At 41.2% G+C, this 11347-nt stretch overlaps 1 protein-coding gene across 1 annotated transcript; it reads right to left on the minus strand.

Moving 5' to 3' along the window:
* Positions 1–1712: 1712 nt before the first annotated feature.
* Positions 1713–10201, minus strand: grhl3 (grainyhead-like transcription factor 3). Its single transcript, XM_053335942.1, has 15 exons — positions 10185–10201; positions 8583–8757; positions 8433–8491; positions 7526–7802; positions 7155–7394; positions 6334–6445; positions 6064–6158; positions 5271–5429; positions 5097–5166; positions 4865–4989; positions 3817–3839; positions 3612–3697; positions 3404–3489; positions 3182–3246; positions 1713–1830 (listed from the first exon to the last, which is right to left on the minus strand). The coding sequence occupies exons 1-15, from the start codon at positions 10199–10201 to the stop codon at positions 1713–1715; spliced, it is 1707 nt and encodes a 568-aa protein (XP_053191917.1).
* Positions 10202–11347: the final 1146 nt, after the last annotated feature.

Consider the following 11347-nt stretch of genomic DNA (forward strand, 5'->3'; position numbering starts at 1 on the left):
ACACAGTCTATGAAAGTCACTGTCACTTACCATTCAGGAAGGGTTGTGGGTATCTTACTGCGTATCGCTGGCTGCCTCCTTGCTCTTGTTTGAATGACTAACATGTTTCTCTCTTTGGCAGCAGATGGTGCAACCACCTCTTCATTATTCTTGCTCTCTGTTCCTTCTCATCTATCCTCGCTTCAACAGTCTCCCCACCTGTCTCTGTCTCTGTCTTCATGTCACCGTCCTTGTGTCTGCCCACTTTTTTTTCTGCTCGCCTTGCTGCCTCTCCCTCTGTCTGCTTCTCTGCCTCACTCTCGCCTCACTATTTGTGTGTGTGTGTGTGTGTGTGTCCCATTGTCTTTGACTTGCTAAAGGATGTCTGTGTTATATCTAGGACAGAGTGCTTCCTTGCTTTTCCATGTTAGTGTCGCCAAATAGGGAGAAGCCCTCAGCTCTTATGCATGTATTAACAATTCAGCTACTGCGTGCTGCCTATTTTTTGAGCATATGGAATGGCTTGAAAACAAAACTGTCAGTTGTTTTGGTTTATGTGACCATTTTCATTTGACTCTCTTCCCTGAACACCCACGGAAAACACAGAAAATAAGGCTGGACCTCTCTCAAGCAGATGGGATCCTTCATTTTTGTTTGATCTCTCAGGAGAGTTGATAGAGCAATCATCTGTGTCGACATTTTCAATATTCACTTCACCTCAAAAGCCTAATTGTAATTGCATACAAACAGGCACACAGACACCCACAGATAGACACAGGAATCATCATTCATGCTTATCTTTAGTTTGTTCCGTTGATAACTGATCCTTGCAGAGCTGTGACTGGTTTTCAGTCAGATCAGAAGCATAATAACAGGAAGACACAAAACCTATTTTGAATTTTCTTTATTTTCTTACAAAAACGGCAAGATTTGACTTATACAACCAGAATTGCCATGGTATAATAATGAAATATTATGGGGATACATGTTCGCTTTGAAATGATGCGTAACATATAAGGAAAAAAAATTCCTACAAAACACACAAACATGCACATTAGGGTGTTTGAACTGTTTCCAGAAAAACTCTGTGGTTACACCATACAGTTAGGAAATGTCCACAGCTTTTGGGCTAAATGATGGCCAATACTAACTCTATGTGGTTTTATGGAGGGAAATGTGTGACTTGAGGTTCAGAATTCATGAAACTAAAAGGAACCTACAGGAAGACTTTTTTGGCAGTGAAAAACATTGTTTGCAGGTTGCAGGTAAGAAAATGCACCATTGGTTCTAATGGAAGAAATTATGAGCACATTGAAAGCAGCAAGAATAGCAATCTCTGAAAATTCTGAAATTAAACTGTGTACAAATCATGTACAGAGCTCTGTAAAAAAATTGAAATACATAGCAGTTTGTGTAAAATGGATTGCCACATGCATATGGCTGGTTCATAAAACACTGTCATATTAAACTCTATTTACATTATATATATCTATATACACACACACACAGGCTATTCATCATAATTGCTCTTATGTTAACATATTAAATTCAAATAACAAGATCATAAGGTTTTGACATTTTCATCAGAAATCCCAGCTCAGTCCAGTTCTCTTAATGGTTTTCCGCAGTCCACAGCTTACATTGTCTCTGACTGGGCAGTGCTTTTAGAGATGGTTTAAAATGGCAACTGTGATTTGTTTCATCCATCAGAGGAGCAGGTGGCTGACTTGTCTTCATACTTCAATGAGAGTGACCTGGAACTGCCCAGTGACCACCTCGGACATCTCAATGAGGAAAGCAGATTGATTGGTGTAGTGTTCAACGATGATGTCATCCATGTTGATGAAGATCCTGAAGGGAGACAAAAGCAAACATAAGAAGGTTATTCCAGTGGCACAATAAAGGTGCATTCATCTATTTAAGCAAAAGCATTTTCACCTCCAAACCTGGGACATGCAAATTGACTCACAAATACGGTGTGCGCTACTTTTCATTCTAGTGTAACAATGTGTGACACTTGGTTGGAAGAAACTTTCCGGTTGAAATAAAATGGTGGTATATCTCCTGCATCAGTAGGAGTAGTAAATCAGGTCACTCTCTTCCTCCTCCTCCTCCTCCACACCCCTGCCTAAACACAAACCTTTAAGTCTTTAAGGTTTTAATGACTGAACTAACCTGTGGCTCATGCATTCTGCCTGCAGCGACAAGGCTGATTGAAGACAAGAGAGAACGAGGGGGGTGGGACGAACTGCAGGGGAGAATGTAACCCAACCTGTTAGCTTAGCTGTTGCCCCTGCAGTGATAGCTGCAAGCAAGCAGCAGGAAACTCACCCAAGGGTGTTTTCAGCCTTTGTCAGGAAGGCTGTGTTAACATTTCAAGAAACGCCGTCTGATCTTCTCTGTTATTGTACAGAATGTGACCCAGACTCATTCATCTATCTACAACACCACTGACTGAGTAAGAACTCAGTCAGCGGTAAAAAATCAAATGCATCTACAACACCACTGACTATATATATATGAAGGCCTTTTCAAAGCTGACATGGGTGTAATTGCTCCCTAGCTCTAATTGTAATTACTTTACAAACATATACTTGTGAATCCTCCATAAGATGAATAAACTTTTTCAGTAACACTTTTTTGAGGAAGTTAAACAAATAAAATTATTTTTGGGTGGAGCTCCAAACTGGAAATCAGCACTGGAGAACTCACCTAACCTTTCTTATTGTTTAGCTGATGTAAATGTGACATGTAACAGTTCTAAAAAAATCCCCAGCTTGACTGATGACCTACAGCTAGTGAATGGAAGCCACTGGAGCTTTGACCTTAATCAAACCATGTATCTCTTTCAACACTGCAAAACTGTCTGATGTTCTGATTAGAGGTTATGAAAACATAAAGTATAACAATTGCCTCTGACTCATCTGCTGGACTTTTGAAATCTTTTCATCCTCCCTCAGTCATGTCTTTCTTTTGGAGGAGCTGCCATTAACACATTCCAGTAGGCCGAGCCAACTTACCAACCTACCCGGTCTGTCAACATGAGCTTCCTTAAAAGGAAGATGAGATTAAATCACGAACTAAGCCATGGATTTATACACATCGTTTGTGTCAAATGAACTCTCTTAATCCAACTTGTGTGTGAAGCCAGTTGAAAAATAACAGAGCATTAGGCATACCAAAGAAACAATAAGATACTCACCCTCTTTTGCATTTTTTGTAGATTTTCCCAATGGTGTCTTCTTGCATACCATACTTCTCTGAAATCTGAGGAAGGAAAGGAATATGAGATAACAGCATTAGGTCTGCTTAACGAAAGATGATACACTTGCAAGATAACATATGGTAAAGTTAATGGTATGTGAGAAATCATAAATCAAGTCTGATAAATCAGGTGTTCTTGAAGTGATCGTATGATACTTACAGCTTCCCGTAGGCCTGACAGTGTTGGCGAGTTGAGCATGAGAGCATCAAACACCTCTTCAGTGCCTGTCCTCACGTACAGCAGAACTTTTAGAGAGCAAGCAAAGAAAGAAAAAAACATTTAGCATCGAAAACTTGAAAGCTCATTTGCTCGTTGCTGATGGCAACTTTTTTTTTTAAATATTCTAGAAACAAAATGTTTTGTTTACTTCTCTGTGAGTCGTCTCTGCGGGGTTGCTTGCTGGGTGGAGAGTTGTTCTGATCTCTGTCTGGATACAACCTCTTAAGAGATTTCCTGGTGACACAGAACAGAACAGACAAACATGTTAGCTTAAAACAGCCAATATGTGTCAACTAACTGATGAACAAACTGATGGACAGCTGTTTATGCTGCCTCAGCAAATCTTCGCTTACCTTTCATCGTCCATAGGAGTAGCCTGGAGAGACAAACAGAAACAGAGAAGAGAGTGGAGATCTGATTAGAGACAACTCAACTGATAAAGGCATTGCTTAATGTCCCCCTTCACACAACTGACTGTCTGTGTGCAACACCCTCAAAAAAAGGAATGTTATCGTTACTTTAAAGCTGCATTTCCCATAACCTCTAACCGAGCCACGTAAGCATGGAAACTGATGGAAAGACACAGATAGGACCATTTTACGCTCTATCATTCTGGTCAATCAAAAGGTATTTCCTGCCTTAGCCATTCATAGCAGTCTGTCTGGTATATCATTATAAAGTCACTGTGATGTTTATGTATATTCTCCTTTTAAGAGTTTCAATCACTGTAAAACATTTTTATTGCATCTTAATTAAGTCTTGATGGAAATCGCATCTTTGATTGTAACTTTTTCTCATCTTTTTTTTCCCTCTACTATCTCTCACACACACTGTCACACACACTAATAAATATAACCTCCAGACGCCACAGTGTGGGAAAACTGGCCTGTCTGAACAGCACCCTCGCTTCACTGTTTTTGCAAGTGTGTGTGTGTGTGTATGTGTGTGTATGTGTGAGTGAAAGGGTGAAAGAAGATGAGGGTGGCGCATATGTCAGGTGTCTGTGTCTGAGTGCTGATGTGCCAGGTGTGTGTGTGTGTGTGTGTGTGTTTTGCGTAAGCCCCCATAGTTTAATCTCAGTGTCAGCAGCTGTAGCGTCTTGTACTTGTGCCTGGTTTCGGCTCCAATTAGCTCATCTGATCTCAAGGTGGTGTTTCGCCTCACTTTCGCTGATCCCCTCCCCTTTCCAAACCCACTTTTCCCACTGCATACTTTCCCACAGTTTTTCCCTGCCTCTCTCATGTCTGTCCTACTGCCTGCGGGGATACTGGGGTCAGGACCATGACTCAGTCAACACAGGAAGAGAAGAGAAAAGAGGAGAAGGAGAGGAGAGGAGAGAAGAGGAGATTGTGCCAGAAATATGCACAGTTATAAAAATAAAATGCTAAAAGTGTGACCTACCATGCGCTGTAAACTGGAAAGGTGCGTCTCTGGAATAAAGAGAACGGGCTGGGTGATGTGATCATCCAGGGTCTGGAAGAAGGTACAGTCACTGCCCATGGAGCTGGTCACTAAAGATTTGTTGGCTGGAAATAAAACAGGAAGTTAGATAATGTTAGAATGATCTGTTCTTGTATAATCTATGTGTGTTGCGTAATTTCACAAAGATGCAGTGCCTATAAACAACACTTACTGTTGGCATCTTTATTTCCCCTCCTCTTGGTTCTCTTCCTGTCTTCATCACGCATCTTCCTCTCTGCACCCTGAGGACAACAATGCACACAATCACATGGTTACAAACACTTCAATGGATGCCGGAGTATATTTGTGTGACAAAAGTGGGAGTGAAATGACACCGGTGACGCACCTTATCACAGAAAATCTTGACCTGGCAAGCAGCTCTGTGTATGAGCTGGTTAGTTCCTGAGCTGAAGTCGTAAGTGTCGATCTGGATGTTTAGAGGCAGGCCTTTCACTCCCTTCTGTGAAGAAAAGTCTGTGCTCAGGGAGTTGATGCCAATGTACACCTGCAGAAGAAGAGAAGCACATATTTTAAAGTACATCACGTTGGCGTCAGGTTTTTGACCGTTGACATCCTTTGTTCACACCCATCCTTCATTGTATACATCCAGTTCCAGTAGACATACTGTAATGACAGACTGCAGTAATGTATGCCAATGAAAACAAATTAACAAGCCATTGACATTCACAACATGACATTTTTGGAGCCATGTTTGATGTAAAAGTAGATTACTAAGTGATTCTTGGTGTAGCCTGCTGTCTTTTCTCTGTCAAGTCAATAGATATTTATTTCTCATATTTTCTTTATAATTATTGCTGCACTCAGTCCTGGCTCTCTTCCCGCTTATCTCCACCTGCAGCAGGTTTTGTGGCCCCACCCCAGCGCCTTTGGGCCACAGAGAAACACAAATTAGCCGCTGTGGCTCTTGCCTGCTGTGGTGACAGGAGCCTCAGGGCCAAACACATTTTTGGGATTCCTCGCCTCCCTCCTCCGCCACTCCTTCTCTCACAACCTCTTTTCCTCTAAATTTTCCACCTGTTCTGTTTAGTCACTCTTCAGAGAAGTGGCCCTTCAGAGTCACTTTGTATAATAAAGTCTATGCATCCTGGTTTGATGTGGAGGAAAGAGTGTGTTTTTACCTTGGCCTCTTCATTCGGGTTCCAAATAAAAGAGAGAGCATTGAAGGCCACCTCTTCTATGTTGCTAATGCCGCTGAACACTTCTTTGTAGTCCGCTAGGAAAGAAAACAAAGACATTTTTAATTTTTCTTTATAATCATCTGTAGAAAAGTCTCTTCGGTTGTGTAATCAGATAAGAATGACACATGATGGAAAACTGAGGAACTTTTTCTGTTGTGTATTTGGTGTACGCAATTTTGCATGGTGTATTTTCATGTATGAAGAACATACCGATGTCAATGACCCTCTGCTTGACAGTTGGTTGGCGGGCATGCCAGTGATTCCAAAGGCGGAGCTGCATTTCTGGGCTCTTGTCATTCTCAAACACAGCCATCACAACTGTCTGAAGTGGAGAAAGATAGAGAAAATCATAAAGAAAAGTGTCAGGAAAGCAGAGAGGAAGAGAATTAAATACATTTGTCTGGCTGAATGGGACTCTTCACAGCAGCCTCCATTTTCTACGAATGATTGACTCTTATTTAAAACCCATCATGTTTCATTCATCACTCCAAATCCCCCCTTTCTCCTCACATTGTCATCAGCTATTTGCAATGAGCTGGTGTGTGTTTGTGTATATTCTTATCCTATGATTCGCTTGACAAAGAAAAGCGTTGTTAACTATGTTTTCAAACCACACCACACCACACCTCGTTTTTTCACTCTGCGTGTGTCAGAGCAGAGAAATGGAGCGGTGCCGAGCTACGCTGAACTCATGGCCTCAGTTTCACCAGTTTAGGAATAAATTAAAGGGGGCAGGTCACTGTCGTTTTAATGGTACCAGCCCAGTGTGCAGGGTGTCTAGAGGGAATTAGTCACCAAGGAGCTGGCTCCCATAGGAGGGACAGGTAAGGCTTGACTTGGTGGTATGTAAAAAATGTATGTATTCATGGGCTTGTAAAAAATAAAAAGCCCGGAGGGAAGTATGCCACTTTTGAAAACAGTCACAATCACGTAACTAATAAAAATATATGCAGCCACTTACAGAAAAACAAAGCAATAATAACTAGGAGGCTGTACTCCATATGACCCATTTGTTCCTGATGATGTCTCACCTTGACTTTGGTGGCAGTGAGGCAGGCACTGCTATCCACTCCTTGGAGAGTGATGGGGTAAAACTGCCCCTTGTTCAAGTAGACCATGGGCAGCTCATTGGATTTGTATGGGGACGCTGATGGAGCACCAAGGGAAAACTGGAATTCATTCCTGTATCTATCTGGTGGGGAGGCAGTGTAGGAGCCTGAGTAGACAGGGCTGGAATGATCCTCAGGGAAGGGGTCGCTGTAGGGAAGAGTCTGACATCCACACAAAACACAATGATGTGCGTTAATTAAAGGAAAGATGGGGAGGCGTAGACGCAGAAATGCCACACAGAAAACTAGCTCCACAGGAAAACACAGCTCATCTCTCAAATAATGAGGCTTACCTCTGTGCTGGCGTCGGGGAAAGGCCCATTCTCTGGCCACTTCTGCAGCAAAGAGTCAAAGATTATGTTGAGCTCCTGCTTGTCATAAGTGTCTGCCACCACGCTGGTCAGGGTGGTGTAGGTATCTGAGTTGGTGGGAGCAGAGATGGGCAGGGAGGTGTGATGCTTGGATCCCAAAATGTCCTGGTGGTGGCTGGTGGGAATGCTCTCAGAGAGGATCTTCATGACATTGGCGGATGTCTCCAATGAAACAAGCTCATTGGTGTTGGTTAGAGTCCTGGCATGGTGGGGGGAAAAGGGAAGCAAGAAGGAAAGAGAAAGTGAATTAATTAAAACAGCAGCAGCATAGTCAGGTCCGCTTGCTTGGTAAAACTCAGGTAACAATAAAGCAAGGAAACAAACAACCTGAAAGTGACTCACTGTAGTACAGAAGCCTACAGACTGCCATATCTATCCTGCCAGTGCAAATGGCACCAGTCAGTTAAAGCACTTCAACTGTCTCTAAGCACACACAGCTACTGCAAAGTTAACTTGTCTGGGTGGGTACTATTTGTATCTTAATCCATCTTTTTTTCTTCTCTGTGTTTGAGTTTCTCTGTGTTTGAGAGAACAACACTGCGTCCCAACAATGGCCATGTCTCATCCACCTAACAAGGAGTAGGAATAGGGAGCTCAGGGATGAAAAACAAGTGTCTGTCCACCTGTTGTGAAACCCATTAAGCAAGGCAGAGATGATGATAGAAAGACTGGAGAGGTAGACAATGATCCCCTCTGACTGTTTGACTTGGGGATTACCCACTCACCTGTTCCTGACCTCACAAAGCCCTTGCCTTTCTCTTTCTGTATTCTCTATTAAATTTGGCATCTACTTTGTAAAAAGTCCCACTTTTGAGTTTTTGAGCATTACCTTTCTGTTGGTTTGCAGATGTTGCGGTTGCAGGCAGTAAGCTTCTGATCTTTTTGGTTCTGTAAAAATGAAAACATATTTAAAAAGTGTTCAAATTGGAGAAGTTAAAATATACTCTTTAATGTACTCTGTTTGTTTGTATTGATCTACCTTGCACTGCTCATAAAGCATGGTTAAGGCTGCCAGGTCATCTCCAGGGTGGAGTCTGGGTTTGGAGTGGTTCTGCTCTGGCATAGGGTTCTCCAGGTAAGACCAGGAGTCCATGATGTAGTTTGTGTAACGGTTATAGTTGAAGTTCTCGCTCTGAAAGACCAGTCCCAGAGTCCTATACAGAGTGTAAAAGAGTTAAGAGTGATTAGTTACATTGACAGTTTCATATGTTTAAAAAATCACAATGATAAATAAACATGGGTAAATAATTTTTTTAAAGTTTGATACAGAGGGTTTGACAGAGCAATAACCTAGAGTTTACCAGCACTGACTGAGCCTAGGGGCACTGCACATACTTGCCTCTGAGCATGAAGGGTTTCGATTGCAAAACCACAGCGCTGAGTAACATCCCTCAGAAGCAGTGGTGTCAAAAAGGTTTAAAAAGCCAAGGGCCACCCACTAACAACCCACCCACCTCCACACACAACTCACACATCCAGTGTTTTGTGGTTTCCAATGCTGTGAAAGAAAAACTTTCTGCATTCTTAAATCCTGTATAAACCCTCTTATTTGCATAGATCTCAAAAGAGATGACAAGATTTTCTTACTAAGTAAACAGAAACCCACAACTGTCACTGATGTGAGCTCTGGTTTTCCACATCACTTGTATAAAATAAAATAAAACTTGGGATTCTGAAGACTGGATTTGTTTGGGAAGACTTGCAGTGACATTTGATAGTAAATATCCTGCTTACTAGGATAAGTCCCCCCTTTGGAGTTTGTCTGAAGAAGCAAATTAACAAACAGCCTAAGTTTACTCTGGATCAACAATCAAAAGTGCTGACAGACCACAGGTGTTCACAACCACAGTACAACCAAAGCTTAAAAGGGAAATCCAAGCATTCTCACAAGGATTAATGAAGGAGAATGGCACCTGGAAAATACACATATTTGAGCATGGAATTCTGTACATTTCAACAGCTTTTCATGCCAGATTGCAGTTTGCTTTTTTGATATTATTGCTACATTAAATGCTGAGAAAAGAATAAAACAAAACTCAGACACCTGCTCTAACATGCACCTGTCTCTTCCTCTAATACTCCATCAGCCGGGTGCAGACTGCAGATGCTTTTACACAAAAACGTAGGAGCTGGGGAGGGGGGTCTTGTCTAAGGTTTCACCATTATGTAATTTAATGCATTACATGCTGTCATTGCCCTCTGTCTATGTCCAACACCTCAAGAGGAGATTCTTATTTCCAAGTCCCCTTTTGTGATCTGTGGCCCCTAGGTTAGTGACAACACAACCCGAAAAAAGACCCGTTACAACCACAGCCCTGACTTTCTGTGTGCTAAATCTATCCATATCAATTTCCCCTCCAAAACACCCCTCTTTTAAAACAGCTTCTTTCACATGGGGGTCTCATTGCAAATAGAAAGAAGGGGGGCTTCTGTCCCCCAGCCTGGAATCTAAAATGAACCACTTACTGTATTACGCCAAGTCTAAGCCAACATGTTTTAGCTTGATAAATAAAAGTTACATTTGGGGCAACAAAAAAAAAAGTTATAGTAAAACAGAAAAAAATATCCTGACAGAACTTACTCAGTCTCTTTGGTCATGTCTCCAATCCTAGTCAGCTGTGGAATAGGTTCCTTTAATTTCAACTCTTCACTGTTTGTATGTGTTTTTCTCTCTGTGTCAGTCTAGCAGAGAGAAGCAGTGACACACAGATGAGTCAAGTGTTGTGATTCCCTCTAAGCGGGGCCCAGATTTATTTTAGCCAGCAGAGCATTTCCCTCTCTTCTCTGATTGGCTGAGAGACCTGAAACAGGTGTCTGATAGGACAGGTGTAGGATCATTAACTCTTTCCAGGCTGGAGAGAAACTGGCTTGCATGTGTATGAGTGTGTGCAGTGAAGAGACCTCTTTGCAAGACAATCCAAGGCAGGAGTTGTATGAATCTCATTATCACGCAGGATAAAAGAGTGAGACTGGGGATCACAGAGGTGTGAAAGGTTTGGTAATGACTTGGAGAAAAGACAGGAGATGCCTGGAACTCTGCTTTAAAATGTTAATAGTGTTTCAGTATCATTTTGCACTCTCTTCCTCCATTTCCATGTCATACACCAGATTTGGTCTTTAAGTTTTAAGGATCATAGATACAATTACTTTACTGTTATGGTCAAATCTCCCAAGGGAAGGCGGGTTTAAGGGAAGCTTTAAAAAAAGAAAAATGATGAAATTATAAGATTCAGTATATTTAACTTCAGTCTATTTAGGATTTAAACAGAAAAAAAGGATTTTAAAAGGATTTAAACAGAGCAAATTAAAAGCAATATCTAATAATTTGTTAAATTTAGAATTGTGCTGATAGTGTTGATTCTCTAAATTGTCAAGTTCTACTATTTGATCAATACTGTTAAACACCCGGTAACACAGCAAAATATGCCATATACAGGAGCTTCTTGATACATCTAACATTCTCTATTTACAATAAATGAATAGTTCAATAAATTGTGAGAGAATAATAGAAAAGACAAAAAACAACAGTCTTTTAAAATTGCCAATGTACTAGTAGTGGAAGAAGTACTCACATTCTTTGCTTGAGTAAGTGTAGCAATACCATTCAAATAAAAATACTACAGTTAAATTCTTACTTAGAGTGAAATGGTACCTTTTGGAGGTTTATATTATCATATAGATTATACAATTGGATATTATGATTGTTAATGATGCACTGACTTGAACAGTAAGCCGCAATTGAAT

The sequence above is a fragment of the Scomber japonicus genome, chromosome 16 (assembly GCF_027409825.1).
Source record: "Scomber japonicus isolate fScoJap1 chromosome 16, fScoJap1.pri, whole genome shotgun sequence".
In the NCBI taxonomy this organism is placed as follows: Eukaryota; Metazoa; Chordata; class Actinopteri; order Scombriformes; family Scombridae; genus Scomber; species Scomber japonicus.